Source organism: Polypterus senegalus, chromosome 7, assembly GCF_016835505.1.
Source record: "Polypterus senegalus isolate Bchr_013 chromosome 7, ASM1683550v1, whole genome shotgun sequence".
Lineage (NCBI taxonomy): Eukaryota > Metazoa > Chordata > Cladistia > Polypteriformes > Polypteridae > Polypterus > Polypterus senegalus.
The window spans coordinates 44,251,153-44,270,912 of record NC_053160.1 but is presented as its reverse complement, the minus strand read 5'-3'; the positions used below and the strand labels follow the sequence as shown (position 1 = coordinate 44,270,912).

The 19,760-nt window shown below is 39.6% G+C and overlaps 1 protein-coding gene across 3 annotated transcripts in view; it reads left to right on the top strand.

Moving 5' to 3' along the window:
* Positions 1 to 9,344: 9,344 nt before the first annotated feature.
* The window catches only part of bmp2k (BMP2 inducible kinase), a 202,023-nt gene continuing 191,607 nt past the window's right edge, over positions 9,345 to 19,760 (top strand). For all 3 annotated transcript variants that reach the window (XM_039758538.1, XM_039758537.1, XM_039758536.1), the window contains exon 1: positions 9,345 to 10,210. In XM_039758538.1, coding sequence (XP_039614472.1) covers positions 10,060 to 10,210 — 151 coding nt within the window. In that variant the 5' untranslated portion in view covers positions 9,345 to 10,059. The remainder of the gene's footprint in view (positions 10,211 to 19,760) is intronic.

Sequence of the window (19,760 nt, the reverse complement as noted above, 5' to 3'; positions counted from 1 at the left end):
CCCCCGTGACCCTGTGTTTGGATTCAACAGGTTGTAAAATGGATGGATATATATATATATAAATGCAATTAAATTACTCATTACTAGGAGACTGTCCTCCTATCTAGGGTTGGTTGCTGCAGTAATTATGATGCTACCAGGACAGTTTCAGACCCCCACATAAATCAATACCACAACAAAAGAATAATGGATGGCTAGCATTAAATATTATCTCTGAGAGAACAATTTATATTTATATTGGTACAGCTCATTGCACAGTCTTGTATTTGTGTGGAGAGCAGTTCAATTTTTCATTCTGTTTATGTATTTTGTGTTTGGGGAACCATGGTATTTCATTTGAGTCATGAATAAAGTACATATACATTAGTGCAATGAACAATATGAGGGCCTCACAAATAAAACTAAACAAGTAAAATGAACTCTGGTTGCCCTGATTAACTTGATATTCCATTTTTTACTGAATCTAACAGGTGGGGTCCTTGCTCCATTATGACAAAAACAGCATTGTCACTACTTCAGCAAATCAGTCACCTTACTAGTGACAATGAGTGTATTATAGTATCTCAGTATATTCCACTATGAGGATAGCCGAGGACACAAAAACCACTAAAGGTCATAAACATCTTACCAAAATTTGTGGTTAACGGAAACGTAAATATTGAAAGTGTTTTGAGGGCCAGGAATTCCAGTAAAGATTTTCTGGGGCTCCAGCCCCTTATTGTAGTGACCCTAGTGCCTTCATTTTGTTCTCTGTAATGTAGGCTCTCCATTCATATGGCTTAAAGCATGCAGTTAAGCTATTTTGCCATTTATAATGTGAATTTTACCCTCAACAACAAATCAGAAATATTTTTGAAGTTTTGGACCACAGTTAGCAGATTTAGACATAGCCTGAACCATACTGGATGAGGCCGTACTGTATTGGCCTTCCAGTTGTATACAGAAGTTTCTTGTGTTCTTTTGTCTTACACTGAAAAAAGCTCTGATAAATGTGTTAGGGAGGTCACAAAGCCTTCAAGTAAACATACGGTTGGAAGTCTGCCAGAACAGCAGACTAATCAAAAAAACAACCTTGTGAGAGGTTATAAAAATGATCTAAAGAAAGTAAAGCAATTTGGTTGATCAAATTGCATCAAAGTCTAGCATTTGGAACTAGTTTTAATAACAAGATCAAAGCATTCTAGAAACAGGATCAGAGACTTAAACGCACAGCACATGTATTTATTGTCTCAGAATTTTGGTCCTTGATAGTGTGAGTTTTTAAAGTTATAATTCAGAAGCCGGCAACTCTAGGCCTCAAGCAGTGATTATTTTTTTGATCTTCTCTTTGGATAAGTTCTCAAATAGCATGGCTAATTTAATCATTTGCTTTGGTAGATAAATTTAATGCTAGTATCTTTCCCTTTCTGTTAAGATAAAGAGTGACTCTGTGATTACAGACATTCAAATAAGTGAGCGCCACATTTTTCTATCCATTTATTTCATAATCTGTTTTTCTTTGGTTGGGGTCTCCAAACCTGTCCCAGCAGAAAAGAGAAGCTGGACAGAAACTGACACTGGACAGGGGAACACCAGTCTATCCAAAAGCAGTCTTGCAATAATAACTGCACCCTGATTTAAGAGTCGTCATCCAACATAACAGTAGAGGGAGAATTTGAAATCTTCACACAAAAGACATTTGTGATGCTTAAATTATGATTTAAATTCTGTGAGGCAGCAAACACTGTGCTGTAGTAATGGCCTGAATGTGTCCATTCATCCATTTTCTTGACCTAATGCTGAATCACAGCAGTAGTCCATCCAAAAAAGATTAGGTACAAGGCAAAAATCTAACCTGGGCAGGACCCCAGTAAGCCAAACCCTGTCAATTTAGAGTCACCAGTTCATCTAATATTCATGTCTTTGAAATTAATATGAAATCAGAATATCCAGACAAAACCCATGTGGCAAGAACACTCAAACTTCATGCAGAAAGTGACAAGGGTGCAAGGCAGCTTTGCTTTCTCAGGCCCACTTTATTTTTAGCTGTTCAAAAATACTTTTGGAGAGCTAAATCTATAAACATGACTTCCAAAGGAGAGGAAACTGTAGGACATCTGGCTTAAAGGACAAGTCCAATTAAGAATCTTTATTAATAAAAAATTTAAAAAAAAAATCAATAATGAAAAAAGACAAGGAAAAGAATAAACTGCAAGGGTATGCCTGAAAAAGCAATCCAATGCAAACAAGTGAAATTTCAAGAAAGCAAAAAACAGACACCATAATAAATACAATACTCACAGATATCCCCCCCCCTTAGGTGCAGTGGTAGTGCTGCTGCCTTGCAGTTAGGAGACCCGGATTCGCACCCCAGGTCCTCCCTGCGTGGGTTTCCTCCGGGTACTCTGGTTTCCTCCCACAGTCCAAAGACATGCAGATTAGGTGCATTGGCGATTCTAAATTGTCCTTGGTGTGTGTGTATGTGCATGCACACCCTGCGGTGGGATGGCTTCCGGCCTTGTGCCCTGTGTTGGCTGGGATCGGCTCCAGCAGACCCCCATGACTCTGTAGTTAGGATATAACGGGTTGGATAATGGATGGATGGGTGCACCCCTTAACAGTCAATGAAGATCTTCTCGGATCACCTCCATAACCTCAATGTAAAGGGTAAGGCTGGTCTTGCAGTAGTGACATTATGATGGCCCACCTCTTGGGGGCTCCACCAACGAAATACAAAATACTTTGATGCAACTTAACTATACAATACATAAAAACTAAATCATAAATAACAGAACAAACAATATTTACAAAAATTAAATAATAACAAAACTAATTAAAATAATAATTTAAAATACAACAAAAAAGGAAAAGATACTTAAGCTAGGAAATAAACCCTGGCTGAAACATAACAACCTTATTTACTGTGCTAAACCGGGAGAACCGTGTAAAATATAAAACCAAAACAAATAAAACCAACTACCAAATCCTAATGACAAATGAGAATTAAGTAAAAAAAAAAAAAACAGGCAAAGAGGCCAAACCAAACTTGTGAGAATCACAATAACAAAAGGTTTCTTTTATTTATTTAAAAGGTTTGTATCCTCGGATTGGATAACCGAAAGAACCAATAGCTGACCTTTTATCCCATCTTGCCAATTACCCACAGGTCACGACCCTAGAAGCCACACCCCTAGCAATGAGGGAGGCAGCACCAACCATGGCTCTCAAAGCAATAGGAAAAAAATAAATAAAACAGCATTCAAGACGCAGAAAATACCAAATGAATTCACACAAAACCTAATGACACAATGCTATTTTTGCTTACATTTTGATATTACTCTCATGTTTTTTGTATCTGTTTTTCATCGCCAAGGTCATGGCCATAATGTTTATAGTAATGGTGTCCTTTACAAGTCAAATGGCTTTAGCTTATGACATCATTGCACTGCCATTATAACAGATGGCAGAGTACAGCATTCGGTATCTAAACATTTGGAAAATTTCTCCAAGAACAATGAATCACTTATCACTTGTGCAAGTTAGGGAATATATGTATTAATTATAGTTAAGATCTTTGTTTTCTGGAATATGAGTTTTGGTTAACACTTTACGCTTTGGTATTCAGAACTTTTGTCCTCCTGGCTTAAAACCAATGCTAGTTTTTTTTACCATTCTTTTCACCTTCATCTCTTAAAACTTTGGACTATTCACCTCCTGACCTTCCTTCAAATCTATTAAATCCAAATAGGCTGAATGAACAGCTGGGCTGCTTCATTAAAATATGCTTCTTTAAGCACTTTTAAGAAATTATATCGATCAAGGTGCCATTCTTAATATTTCATACCTGTTGAAACTGTTTAGGGTATCACAGTGTTTTAATTTTTCACCAGTAATTGATAGAAAAGAAGGCAATGGAAGAAACTGTATATATTAAACATGAAAAGGTTTTCTGGAAAAATGTTTTTCTCTCTCCAAAGCAGTTTCAATAGTGTGAACATTTGGACAAATTTTATATTATTGCTTTATCTTTGCTGGTTGTGTGCCTACTACAGTTTAATAGCTCACTCCATTGTGATATTTTAGTGCCCACTAACATCAGGAACCAGGATGGTTCCATGTGTTTATTTTCATTATAGTCAAGAATGCAAATTGTGGTGTTACTAATAAATTGATTACATTAAGTATAGATAACAGATATTTGTGCTCTTACTCACTTGAAGGAAAATACAAGGCTGTAAATTATTGTTCTTGTCCTTTCATTTAATGTACCTGTTTATTTCTTGCATTATTTTATGCTGTGCACAATGCCCATTTTTCCAGTTTAAATGACATTTGCCTATCTACCTTTCCTGTAGATATTAATGTTTCTGAGTCAGCATACCCCACTATTAGAATAAGTGCTTGCATCTTGTTTGTGATGCCATTTTACTCAAGGCTAAATAACCAAAATAAATGTGTAAAAAATGGTGCCCAGAGCAACAATCCCTTGAGCGCTTATAATGCAGGTAAAGACCATTCAGTGACCAAAGAGTCCCCAGGGTCCCAATGAAAGCATTTTCATTACTGCAGATGTCACACACTAAGCAATAACCAACAAAACCTTGAACCAAGGTAGGTGGTTCCTGTAACCATAATAAAAAAGACAGAAGATTTTAAAACAACAAAAGGTGTAACTGGGATGAAAAAGCAGCATAAACTGCTTAATTAGCACTGCAAGATATAAACAAAAAGCATTAATAGTTTTTTGAAAAGTATCAATTGCAAAATATCTTTTACAGGAATCTTAAAATAATATCTGACCATATAATCCAGGTTAAACAATTATAAAAAGTCTAAATTGTAATGTTTTAAATGGAAACTATGATATTTTAAATTTGTTTTTCTTTAACTTTCCTTAGCATTAAGCTGTGCATTGTTTACATTCGTTGCTATGCCATGTTTTGGAAGAGGAATGGGCACATTGCTCAACGTGTTGTGTAATGTCATGGCAGCCGTCTTTTTAGGCTCAAGCCATGTGTTCGCAGTTTGCTTAATCTGGGTGGTAAAGAAAAGTAAAGGGGCATTTATTACAGAAAGTTGACTGCAATCCAAGAAGTCTCATAGATGACCAGAAGTCAATTTTGTGAGGGTATCCAAGTAGAAGCGAGGCTGATTTGGACTGCCAGAAAGGCACTTTCCAATTTGGGCAGTAAAAGGTCCTCAAATGGTTCAGGTGGAACCCTAATGCTTATGGAGGCAGTAGACAAAACAACAGAATGGAAAAGACCATTAGGGATTGTGGACAGGGGGGCGGGGTGTCAGAAGAACTAAATCAAGCTGACATTAGTACCTTTCCTGGGAGAAGTGTAACCCTGCTACTCAACTGCAAGTAGAGCAGTCTGAAAGCAACTTTGGGGACCTTTTCATTTAGGAACGGATTAGGGTTAAGGTGTGCAGTGGTCTCACAGGCTTCCAGCGGAAACAGTGATCTAATTGAGCCAGGATTTTGTATTGTCACACTGTCACCTCTGAAATCGGACCTCTCTGCATTCTCCACAATGCTCTTCATAAAGCACACAGGATGTGTAGAATCATGACTGACTGGTTAGTGCTGCTGCCTTATATCTCCTGAGGTTTAAATTCTTCTTGGCCATTGTTATTGGTAGAGTTTGCACATTTCCTCCATTTGGGAATGTCACAAGTCATATTAATGTGTATAGAGTGAAATCAAATGATACAATAAAATACATTGTATATAAACAAATACTTTTAACATCCCACGATACCATAAATCAGATACATTGTATACAGTGCATCCGGAAAGTATTCACAGTGCATCACTTTTTCCACATTTTGTTATGTTACAGACTTATTCCAAAATGGATTAAATTCATTTTTTCCTCAGAATTCTACACACAACACCCCATAATGACAACGTGAAAAAAGTGTACTTGAGGTTTTTGCAAATTTATTCAAAATAAAAAAACTGAGAAATCACATGTACATAAGTATTCACAGCCTTTGCTCAATACTTTGTTGATGCACCTTTGGCAGCAATTACAGCCTCAAGTCTTTTTGAATATGATGCCACAAGCTTGGCACACCTATCCTTGGCCAGTTTTGCTCATTCCTGTTTGCAGCACCTCTCAAGATCCATCAGGTTGGATGGGAAGCATCTGTCCACAGCCATTTTAAGATCTTTTCAGAGATGTTCAATCGGATTCAAGTCTGGGTTCTGGCTGGGCCACTCAAGGACATTCACAGAGTTGTCCTGAAGCCACTCCTTTGATATCTTGGCTGTGTGCTTAGGGTCGTTGTCCTGCTGAAAGATGAACCGTCGCCCCAGTCTGAGGTCAAGAGCGCTCTGGAGCAGGTTTTCATCCAGGATGTCTCTGTACATTGCTGCAGTCATCTTTCTCTTTATCCTAACTAGTCTCCCAGTTCCTGCCACTGAAAAACATCCCCACCGCATGATGCTGCCACCACCATGCTTCACTGTAGGGATGGTATTGGCCTGGTGATGAGCGGTGCCTGGTTTCCTCCAAACTTGACGCCTGGCATTCACACCAAAGAGTTAAATCTTTGTCTCATCAGACCAGAGAATTTTGTTTCTCATGCTCTGAGAGTCCTTCAGGTGCCTTTTGGCAAACTCCAGGCAGGCTGCCATGTGCCTTTAACTATGTGGCTTCCGTCTGGCCACTCTGCCATACAGGCCTGATTGGTGGATTGCTGCAGAGATGGTTGTCCTTCTGGAAGGTTCTTCTCTCTCCACAGAGGACCTCTGGAGCTCTGACAGAGTGACCATCGGGTTCTTGGTCACCTCCCTGACTAAGGACCTTCTCCCCCAATCGCTCAGTTTAGATGGTCGGCCAGCTCTAGGAAGAGTCCTGGTGGTTTTGAACTTCTTCCACTTACGGATGATGAAGGCCACTGTGCTCATTGGGACCTTCAGAGCAGCAGAAATTTTTCTGTAACCTTTCCCAGATTTGTGCCTTGAGACAATTCCTTTGACTTCATGCTTGGTTTGTGCTCTGACATGAACTGTCAACTGTGGGACCTTATATAGACAGGTGTGTGCCTCTCGAAATCATGTCCAATCAACTGAATTTACCACAGGTGGACTCTAAGCTGCAGAAACATCTCAGGATGATCAGGGGAAACAGGAGGCACCTGAGCTCAATTTGGAGCTTCATGGCAAAGGCTGTGAATACTTATGTACATGTGATTTCTCAGTTTTTTTATTTTGAATAAATTTGCAAAAACCTCAAGTACACTTTTTTCACGTTGTCATTATGGGGTGTTGTGTGTACAATTCTGAGGAAAAAATTAATTTAATCAATTTTGGAATAAGGCTGTAACATAACAAAATGTGGAAAAAGTGATGCGCTGTGAATACTTTCCAGATGCACTGTATAAACAAATACTTGCAACATCCTACAATTAACTCTGATATACTGTAAGTGCAAGATTGCCTCCTATTAAAATGATACTTCATCATATTAATTCATACTATGTACTGTATTCTCATTGTCTTTTTCTAAACACTTGTGGGGTGGGGTATCTCAAAATGAAAGGTGTGCATGGCTGGTCTAGGTTTCTTCCAGCTGCAGCAGCCCCAAAAATTGGTCATGATGTATGAAGAAATATTTGTTCTTTGTTTTCCAAAGAAATATGTCCACCGTTAACTGAACACACACACTGTCATCCCTGAATTTGCTCGTCTCCAGTGAACTGCAGGTAGTGAAGATAAGAATGGTCTTAGCTTCTTCATGTTGTCATTGAATACTTTCCTTGAAGCCCCGTGAAAGAACGCAAACAAAGACATCAGTGTGGCTATGATCAAGGGACGTCAAATGTTCTACAGTAGAATTTTGTGAGATTTTTCATTTTAATGGAATGTCTGCTAGCCATATCCCTGTTTCACCTATATACAGTAGATGGCTGGACTCCTTCGACAAGACATGCTGCAAATGTTTTAGACTGGTAGGAGACCTGTTGTTTAATATTGAATTTACCAGAGGGATCAGATATAAGGGGTATTTATTGTTGGTGACGTTTTTGTGACACAGTGGCTCCTGTTGCAGCACAAAGTGCCTGATAAGGAATGTGGCTTTCCTTTGTGAAGTGAACTGCGCATGAAAAGTTTTTGTTGGTTAAATGGTCGATGGAAGGAGAACAAGGAAGGGTTACGTAAAAAGGCTCCTATGGCTCTTCTGAGTGCATCATTACAGAAGTCCACCTCATCACTGCAGAAACTATTGAGTCTAAGGAACTGTGAAAGAATTTCTAGTATGGCAGGGATGAAAGTAGCTGTAGAGAAGGCAACTGTGTGAATCAGTTTGTGATGGAGCATGGTTTTAAGTCCTGGAAAGCTGCTAAAAAGACTGATATCTAAAAATGGTAGATTGGTGGTGTAGACATTGACTGTAAATCTGAGTTATAGATGGAAACTTGTAAAATCATAAATTAATTCCTGTAGCTGGTCTCTGGAGCAAGAACTGGTACCAGTACAATTGCCAATATATCATGTGTACAGATGCCTACAATAACTGCATTAGATTTCTACAGTATGCTCAATGCTAACAGGATAGGCTCCACCCTCCTGCGACCTTGAACTCAACTGATCAGTTTCCAAAATGAATGAATAGTGGACTCATGCAGTTTTTACTAAACTTGCTTTTCAATAATGGGCAAAGCCGTCATGTTCTTATAAAATCAATAGTTTGGATGTTGTATAAAATACTGAACCTTATGTTTTACTATCTAAAAATCATGACCTCACTTAACTTCCTTCCTCATAAAACTCTGAAGGTCGAAAAAAGACGCCAATTTAAAAACGAAATAATAAATAACAATGGCACTGCGTTTAAGAGCGCCGAGATCTAATCGCATTTAAACGCCTCGCCGTGAGCTTTTATCGCATCTTTACAAGCAGTTTGTTTCCTGACAGTTCGAGGCGGCTAGCAATAGACTGGAGAACAGGTCGGTGGTGTGAGGCACGTGTCCCTGTTTTGGTCAGTTTCTCGGGCGCAAGCAACACAAAACGTCCCTGTATCTTAATGTGGACATTGCGTATAAAGCCAGCTATGCTATGTTTCTTTTTGAACTTTGCGAATGGCAGTTGAACCGTTTAATTTCACACATGGAACAAAATGCGTAACAACAGGAACAACCACTTTTGAAGCGCTGTCACAGCACCTCCCGAATCTTCTCTCAACCAAAAAGAAAAGAAAGCCCGAGAGGCAGAGCAAGAGGAGGGCGGGAAGTCTTTGAGTGTCATCACTGTGCCCAATCAAACCCAAGAACCCAGCCCCACTCTAGGCGCCTTTACCAATTAATTCATCAGTACACAAACAAGGCGGTGACGGGCCTAAGGTTAGGTTGTCAGTCAGCCGTGTTGGGCAATAACAAACCACCCCCAGATTTGCATTGGGAGTCGAGAGTTTAGGGAAATGGCAAAGGGCTGAACGCCTCCGAGGGGTTCGGAATTAATCTTTTTCGATATGTGGAATGTTGCAGAATAGCGCCGAGGATGTGGCGGAGCACTCCTTGAAGAGATACGACAGTGCAGAAAAAAGGGGGAAGTGGCTGTGCAGAGAAGGGGGGAGGTGTTTCCTTTAGAGGTTGATGTTTCTGACTTGTAGGCACAGCAGATCACGCCCTCTCTTTACTCGTTGCTAATATTTTTTAAAGACTTTAAAACAGCACCGAGACCATTCGTACGCGTCCTATGTACCGTCTCGAATAGAGTGCCTGCAGTTGGCCACCGTGTGCTTTCTTTTTCTGTCACGTGAAGTTCCTGGACCTCTCCGTCAGCTTGCTTCGGCCGCCGCACTTTTGAATGGAGTTTGGGCAGCACAGGTGAAGTTGGGGGTGGGTGGGGGGGTGCTGGCATGAGGAGCTGAAGGCGAGGAAGAGGCAAGAAGAAGTGATCAACGGAATTGTTGCAGTTCCTTCTGACTTGAAGATTACGGACGAGGGGTCCGTGGCCGAAAGGAGTGGGTTGGCAGCCTCGTGTCTGCGTGCCAGTGAAGCGATCGCCGGTCAAGGAAGGCAAGCGTACAGTTCCATCCAACAACCTGCCCATTCGCCCCTGTCAAAATGAAGAAATTTTCTCGTATGCCAAAGTCGGAGAGCGGTGGCCTGGGGGGAGGATGCGGTTCCGCTTCGGGCTCTGGAGTCACCAGCTACATCGGGAGGGTGTTTGCTGTGGGCCGGTACCAGGTCACTGTGGAGGAACTCATTGCCGAAGGTAAGCAAGGCTGGTTTGTTTTTTATTTTCGTGGATGTGAATGTTATTTTCCTATCCTCGGCCTGTTTTTCAACAGCTCGTTTTGTTTTAGACCCGTCCTGCTTCTGTACAGACGGCGACTTCTGAAAAGTGCTCACGTGATGTGAGCGAAAGTGGCTTTGGTGAAGGGCACACCCGATCTGATGGGGTGTAGTTACGATTCCCCCGAAAGTTTGCTACAGAAAGAACTGACAAACGTGAAAGCGCAAATCTAGAAAGTTTTAAAAACGGTCCAGTTTAAAATATATCAGTGGTACCAGACCTTTGTAAGAGTTTCTGTAAGCCCTCAGATTGATGGCTCCCAAAAGTATAGCATAGGCTGGGATTAATAATTTTACTTCATTGGCAGCTGGTATTCACTTATTATTGCATGTTTGCGGCGACGCTCTTTCCTTGTGACATAACGTTTTCATAGCGAGTACCACCGCAAGACAAAAGATGTAAAACGACTTTACGTCAGTTGACAGCCGCAAATCTAAACTGTGCAAAACCGTTAACAGTTAATTTTGCATGTCGATTTTGGCAGTGAATGGAAAGTAACGACTTTATTCTTTTTATAACTCTTATCTAAAGCGAGTTATAAATGAGAAATGTGTGAACAGAAGTTGTACTGTAGCATTGGTTTGAAAGACGTTTATAGTATATATATACTAAACGTAGAAAAACTGCAGAAAGCAATCAATGTAAATGCAAATTAAGTGACTTGTGGTAAAATGTTAATAAATGACTCCCATATGCAAGTTACAGTTCCGTGGACGATTAACAGACAGATCACAGTTGGTATGTTGGACTTTTGGGATTTAGTGATATTCGTAAACAATTGGTGTAAGAGAATGGGCAGTTTTGTTCCTGTAACGCAGGTAAATGAGGAAAGCTGGCTAAGAAAAGAAGGAATCAGAGATACCTTAGATACCGGTTAGTTACGAAAAGCTTAAAGGAAACTCAGGAGAGAAGGTTAGAGTGGTATAGGCATGAGAGGAAAGGTAAACAATGTGGGCAGAAGAATCATGGCTATGATAGTTTTGGAAGGGAGAAGAAGAGGATGACTTAAGTAAAACTAGATTAACTGTGCATAGGGAGAGCTAAATAGAAAGGGTTACCTGGCCAGCAGGTGTACAATAGACAAGATTGGAGGAGGCTGGTCAAATATAGCGAACCCACTTGAAAGTGGGAAAAGCATTCGATGAAGAAACAGAATGCAAGTTGAATGATGCGTCCAACCGATTTACTTTCAGCAGTGATGCTGTCAGAGGTCCAGTTCTAAATAGCTTTGTAAATATGGTGTGTGCAGAATCAAAAGGCACTGATGTGTAAATAAACATGATGCAAACCGTTACAATGGACATCTGATGGAAGAGGCTAGTGAAATTGACTGGCTATCTAAGTGCAGCCCCCAGTTGTATGATCACTGTTCATATCTGCCTCACTTTATGACACATAACCCCAGTCACTAAAGCTTTTCTGGGTGTCACATGTTCTGAAGTGTAGCATAGTTTGTAGTAATTACCACACACAAGAGCAAAAATCTTGTGTTGTCTGATAAAACGCTAGTTTTGTAATGACTGAGGGTTAAGTAATATATTAAACAATTATCTATTTTATAAACCTACAACTTTAGTTACAGGGAAGTGGGGTCATGTGGTGTGTTTTGATAGTATCAGGTGATGGAGGCCCTCTTTGAGGAGCAATTCATCTCAGGGCATGATCGCTCAAACACACATACACAGGTTTTATTTGCAGTAGCCATTTAAACATCATACGTTAAGTAAACTAAACAGTAAGAACCCATTTGTCTTTTACAAGCTTCTAAAAACAGAATCTAGGATCCTTATCTTGGCTTTGTTATTTGTCCTCAAATGTCCTACATCATCCATTTTAAAAGTTTCTATTTCATTGTACTCTTGTAACTCTCCTGTGTGTCCACAAATTGTTTATCCACTTTTTTCTAGCTCTGGTTTTGCTCGTTTTCAACTTGGTTGTTTCTGGGTTTATGCATTACCTTCAAGTTAACTTGATTAACATTCAAAACAGTATAATGGCAGATTGTAGCCAAACTCTGACTCTTTACTCATAGCAGAACACCCATTTGTTCAGACCCAGTACTAATACTCAAGGACACTGTTTTACTTTTAATCATAAAGAACATGCTTCCCTCCTTTCCCTGATTCCTAGGTCTGTAATGTAATTTTCTGTGGCCTTCACTACACAATATGAGGCTCCATTTTTTGGTTACCTTTATGTTTGTTTGGTTACACTGTTTGCTGGTGTGAAACATATATGGAAGTGTGCAACTTTCCCATCCCCCTCTATGACACTTCCTCTCTCAGGCAAGTTAGTGGGACTTTCCCTAATTGAGACTTTTGCTCTGTTTGCTTTTTTTGGGGGGGGTGGGGGGGGGGTCTTTACCTTGTTTTGAACAAGAAACCATCCTTCTGGTTTTTAATCAGTTGTATGTAAGGAATTATCACCGTTCCATTTTTTAAATGTGCCAATTAATCATCTTCTTCTTTCGGCTGATCTTGTTCTGTTACACCCATCACCTGCATGTCCCCTCTCACCACATCCATAAACCTTCGTTTAGGCCTTCCTCTTTTTCTTTTCCCTGGCAGCTCTATCCTTAGCATCCTTCTCCCAATATACTCCACATCTCTCCTCTGCACATGTCCAAACCAATGCAATCTCACCTCTCTGACTTTGTCTCCCAACCGTCCAACTTGAGCTGACCCTCTAATGTACTCATTTCTAATCCTACCCATCCTTGTCACACCCAGTGCAAATCTTAGCATCTTTAATTCTGCCACCTCCAGCTCTGTCTCCTGCTTTCTGGTCAGTGCCACCGTCTCCAACCCATATAACATAGCTGGTCTCACTACCGTCCTGTAGACCTTCCCTTTCACTCTTGCTAATACCTGTCTGTCACAAATTACTCCTGATACTCTTCTCCACCCATTCCACCCTGCCTGCACTCAATTTCACCTCTTTTCCACAGTCCCCGTTACTCTGTACTGTTGATCCTAAGTATTTAAACTCATCCACCTTTGCCAACTCTACTCCCTGCATCCTCACCATTCCACTGACCTCCCTCTCATTCACACACATGTATTCTGTCTTGTTCCAACTGACCTTTATTCCTCTCCTCTCTAAAGCACATCTCCACCTCTCCAGGTTCTCCTCAACCTGCTCCCTACTCTCGCTACAGATTACAATGTCATCCGCAAACATCATAGTCCACGGGGACTCCTGTCTAATCTTGTCTGTCAACCTGTCCATCACCACTGCAAATAAGAAAGGACTGAGAGGCAATCCCATCTCCAACATGAATGCATCCGTCACTCCTACCGCAGACCTCACCACTGTCATATTTCCCTCGCACATATCCTGTACAACTCTTATGTACTTCTCTGCCACTTTCTATCCCTTGGGTACACTGTTCATCACTTCATCCAATTCACTCCAAAAATCTTCTTTCTCACCCATTGCACACCCAACTTGCAGTGCATATGCACTAACAGCATTCATCATAACACCTCCAATTTCCAGCTTCATAATCATTACTCTGCCTGACACTCTCTTCACCTCCAAAACACACTTGACACTCATATTCCTTCAGAATAACTCCTACCCCGTTTCTCCTCCCATCCATACCATGATAGAACAATTTGAATCCACCTCCGATCCACCTGTCCTTACTTCCCTTCCATTTAGTCTCTTGCAAGCACAATATGTCAACCTTCCTTCTCTCCATCATATCTGCTAACTCTCTTCCCTTACCAGTCATACTGCCAACATTCAAAGTTCCTACCCTCAGTTCCACTCTCTTTACTTTTCTCCTGCCTCCGGACACGTTTCCCCCCTCTTCTTCTCCTTCTTCTTCTTCGGCCAACAGTAGCCCAGTTTCCGCCAGCACCGTGTTGGCTAACAGTACTGGTGGCGGTCGTTGTTAACCCAGGGCTCGACCGATCCGGTATGGAAATTTGTATTGTTGTCTGCATATTGATTTAGCAAAATTTTACACTGGATGCCCTTCCTGACGTAACCCTCCCCATTTATCCGGGCTGGGGACCGGCACGAAGAAACACACTGGTTTGTGCATCCCCTGTGGCTGGGTTAAATGTGCCAATAAATAATCCTTGTTAAATCTTTGGTTAATAAGTACCTACTCACGGAATGTGCAGTGCTTCGCTTGTATTCACATCCTATTTAAACTTTTTTTTTCTCCACTTTATGAGTTTGCCCTTATTGTGTTGCCTTGTAGCCAGACTTCCCATTTTCTTTTCTGATTTGTAGAGACATTCCTATTGTTAAGACAGTTTAGCTGTTTAGGCAGAAAATCTAAAAGTTTATGGTGGCTGAGACAATTTTCTAGCTGCTTTTCCTTTGTTTTTGTGCTCATTGTAAACTTCTCTCTTACAATGATTTGAATTTTTGTATATAATGATCATCATTCAGGCACAGTTGTGCTGTGTTTCGCATTTCTGCCTCAAAGCTTTTGAGTCTAGGTTTGAAATCTCAAGATAGACTTTGGTTTTTTGTATCTTTCCGTGACAGCTCAAAAATGCATAGGCTAGTTTGAATGACATTTTAAAATTAGCATGGTTTGGGTCAATGTGGAAGAGTGAATGTGTTTGCAATCTGGTAGACTGGCATTGATGTAATGGCTGGCTGCTGCCTTGCAAAAACGAATTATTACCAATAATTAATAATATTTCTCTCTATTATAAAAAAATCTTGGAAGGAGACGAGACGCTATTTTCTCAGAGAGACACTTCTACGTCCCACAAGACGAGTCCACACCCAGGGCCAGAAATAAAGGACAAAGACTAGATGACGAAGTAGAACATCGTAAAGAATTAAAAAATGTTAGCATAGTACACATGCAGAGCAAGTTAGAGATAATGGAAAAGGATAGGAAAGATCGCATTAGCGCAAAACAAATGGAAATTTTTCGCTGTTCTGTTATTTCACCGAGTAATAGAGATCGAATATATTGTTTGGATTTAAACTTTAAGTTTGAGACTTGTAAATCGTCTAATTCGTGTTGCCAGCGAGAATTAAAAGATTCCAAAAACGTTGGCGTGGTATGAAGTCACATGAGACGAAAACCTTTAACATGAAATTCTTTCAAGTTACGCCCTAGTTTCAACTATTTTCAAACAAAACCACGTTCATCTAACCTCAGTTGTGTGAATGCTTTTGTCAGACGCACTTCCTGCAGTCTCAGGTCATAAATTTTATCAGGACAATAATTTTATCAGGACAATAATTTTATATGTTCTAGATGACATGCCAATGAAGAAGCGAAGAAGAAAGAGCATGGACAAAAATTTGAAAAAGTCGTTTTGTTTATTAGAGAGAAAGAAATGATATTCACTCACAGGCAGTCATACGTTGCGTTGTCACAATGTAAGTCCAAACACGGAATCAAAATTAAGTGTGATCTTGAAGGAAAGTTAATTCCAAATATTGTTTTTTACTAAAGTTTTAAAGTAAAAGTGAAAATATTGCATATGTAACAATTCCCATGAAAATAACAATCTCTTAAAATTTTATATCCGGTTAACCAAACCCGGAATTGGGTGAGCAAAGCACTTGTGGAAGCATAAGTGTCTTACTCAGAATTTCATTGAAATCTTAGCTTTTGATTGGACCTTTACCACAGAGGTTATTGGTGCTTTCTCAAAGTTGGGTTTGAATCTCTGCTTTGTCAAGTGTCTGTATGGGTTGTTTCTTGGGTGTTTCAGTTTTTCCTCCTCATGGGAGATGCTTATTTTAATCATTAATGATATATTGGTACTGTGTGAGCTTGTGTATGACTGACCCTTTGTGATGAATTTGTTCAGTCATGCACACACTCAAACTTAGTTTGAGACTTCGTTATTGTCTTGATCTGATTTTGCCAAGATGGGCTGCAGTTCCCCACAATCATAGGTTATTAGGATCAGTTCTGTTACATGTACAGAGTACAGTGAAATTCTTACTTGCATTTCCTAAAAACCATGCATCATGTCACTACTCCCTGCCGCCATGACCAGTTGGTATTACAAACTTACCACAAATGTCCTGACTTCCTGGTCTGACATAATTATATAACCTCAAATTTGGAATAATTTTGAGAACCTCTCCTAGATGATCTTGCAATTTCCTTAAAAAACAGTTAAAACAAAAGGGGTGGAAGTAATAGGATTCTTTAAAGCATACTTTTTAAGGGATCAATAAATTACAATGTCTCCTATTCACTGAAGAAAATGAATTACATTTCACTTTTAGGAAAACAAAACTTGCAAATAAGATGTACTTTATATTCTTGTCATCCTGATTTTGTAATCCTTGTTAAGGGGAACGCAACCAAAGGATATTGTAATAGCAAACATGTACTGTAGGCAAGGCTAAGTCCTGGAGGAGAAGCCGGTCACATGTTGATGCCTTTGTGTTCATTTTAAGGTGTATGTCTTAGTTAGCAACTGGAAGATGTTCTTCCAGTTTAGTGCTACAGGGAGACATAACAGGTCCCTAGAGCACCAAGGACAAGTTGGAATCCGATCTTAGATGTTATGGTAGTTTATCAAGTGTTTATAAATGTTTATAAACTGGCTCAGTGCAAGCATGTCTTGTGATGGGCCAACACCTTGATCAGAAATTGCTTCTTCTTTAATCAGGCTATGATTCTTGCATTCTGTTTGATACTTTTGTGATATACTGTGACTCCTGTGACCCACAAACTCGGTCAAGAGGATTCAAAAAATAGTTATGTGAGAGAATTTCTGGCTGTTTATAAACTTTGACGTTGAATATTTGAAGGTATGTAGTATCTGGATTGGCCATTGGCCATTCATTGTTCGTTTACATGCTGAACTTGAAGTGCTTGTTTACTTTTAGTCCCAAGGGTATTTTACATTCTCACTGCCACCTAATGCCACTTAATGTCAACATTTTCATGCTAATAACTTGTCATCTCTTTTGAAAACTGTTCTAATAATTTCTAACTGTTGTATTTTATTCTGTGTTTAGTAAACTTGGGCAGTTTTGTTTAAATTTAATATAAAAAGAGATTTGTTTTGGGTTATATTGGTCATTTGTGTACCCATGTACAGATTTTTGTGAATCTGTTCTTTCTGTGTAGGTTAATTTTACAACATCAGAAGACAAAGATGAATGTTATTTGTAATGTAATAACCTAAATACAGTATGAAGTGTTCAAAAACTAGAGAGACTGAAGTGTGAAGAGTGACATCACATACTGTTTTATAAAGAATGCCTGCAGAATAACTCAAGGCTGTATCAGGCAACTTTACAATGAAGTGCTTGTTAATGTAAAATTAAGTGCTTTAAGTAAATATAATTGCATAACATGAACTGTTTCAAAATTCTGCATTTTTATTTTAATATATGGCACTTAAAAGTTACAAAACAAGCTACAAAATCAGTGAGGTGTGACGCCTTTCACATTATATTTTAATGAAATTTTTCATGCCTTTCAAAGGAACTATAAAACATTAGTTAAAGCGTGGTGTTAGGAGGAAAGGAGAATTAAGGTCAAAAGTAATATTCTTTTCGAAAACATACAAACAGTATGCCACTGATATTGTACAGTTAATTTGGAGAAAAGGGTTTTTCACCCTTTTCAAGCCATATTGCTGCTTCTGGTCATATTTAGGGGATTGTAATATTTTGAGTGAAAACTTAATTTTCTGTTATTTTTTTTGTGCACAATATGTAATATATTGGCAAGAACACACGAGCAATGCGTTGAAATGGAGTACTTAAATATATATGGTGACGACCTGGTTGTGGTGTTGCTTACTCTAAAGTGGTTCAATTTAATAATTGGTTGAATTTTGCACTTAACACTTTATATGTGCAGTTTTCCCCCCACATGGTTACTCTAGTTTTTCTTCCACAACTCAAGAAACCGGGTGTTAGGTTAATTAGTAAAATTAAATTGGCTCAGCGTGAGTGAGCATGGATCTGCAAGTGTCCCTGTTATGTACTGATGTACAGTCTAAGGTTTTGTCCATCTTGCGTCCAGTGTCACTGCCATAAGCACTGACTCTCTGCCATCGTTAAGTAGGTAAAGAGTTAGAAAATGGACAGAATAACGGCTAACTGATGATTAATTGTGGATGTGTGGGTGTGTGCATCCCCATGGATAGGCTGGTGATCAGTGAATTAAATAGTTATAGTTGAATCATTATTTTAGTCTGACGTCACAGTGGAATTCTAAGTACAAAATTTAAAAATCAACTGTATGCATTGTCCTTTAAAATGGAGTACAGTTCCACTTGCCATTTGGCGGTTACATCGTGAAAACAATTGACAATGCATGTTACCTTGCAGATCTCTCACAAACGTAAATTTTCTGATCAAAGACCAGCTGCAAATTGTATTCAATGTACTGTATATCTTTTTTCCTTTCTACAAACTACTAGTTGACATCACCAGTTTAATGGCCATTTTCTGTGCTTATCCAGGTTACCCATTTGCCCCCAAATGCTCTACTCAGTACCTCAAAGGGGTTGAGACCTATTTTTTTTCATATCATCTGGCACCACCATCCAGCCACGTCTTCACTGACCTTTGTGTTGGCCTCACCCTCTCAGCCTCTATCTTGGCGTCTACCACTTAACCCAGTGATTCTCTGCCTTTTGTTCCACATGCCCTCCTTTATCCATTTCCTTTTCCTTTTGTTACAGCACCTATCAAGTCCACACCAAATCTTTGTTTTAACTTGACATTCACCTTCCTCTCACTCAAACACTTTACACATCCATCTGATAATTCCCATTCACTTATTTCACTCCCATACAGCATAGTACTTCTCACATAGCTTTTATAAACTTTACTCTTTAATGGCAGGGAGAGACTCCTTTGGAACTTGGCATGGAGGACATTTCCCAGAATGTCTTCCATGCACCTCTCCCCTTGGCTACCACAGCTGTGCTTACACCCAAGTAACAGAACTTTATGCCTAAGTAACAGAACTTCCTACTTTCTTCCTCCTCACTCACATGCCTGCCTCCATTCAGGTCGGTCTACCTCTCGCCATGTGTTGAAGCGTACCTTGCCTCCGCTTAGCTATTGATACCTGTTTGTTCAACAGACTTTATCATTTACAGATTGTTATGGAGTAGTGTTTGACATTTTTGAAAGAGAGAGATCAAAGCTGTGTGTTTTTAGAGGGTTGCTGCTGATTGCCAGAGATATCATGGCCACATTCTTTTCTCTCCATGCAGGGGACACTCTCCCGTCAGAGCTGAACATGATCAGATACAGTGTCACTGTTTGATGTTGGGAGTGTACCTATCTTCCACTTGGCCAGAATTACATTTTTTTGTGTTATTGATTTTTACAGTTTGTCCTGTTTCACTACTACATGGGCGGAGCCACGGAGACAGCTAGTTCTTGATAAATATGTAAATGTTCTTTGGAGAAATGTACAATTAAGAACATAGTCTGTTCCAGGATATATATGTATATACAGGTAGTTTGTTTTTGCTTTGGCATTTTATTGTTA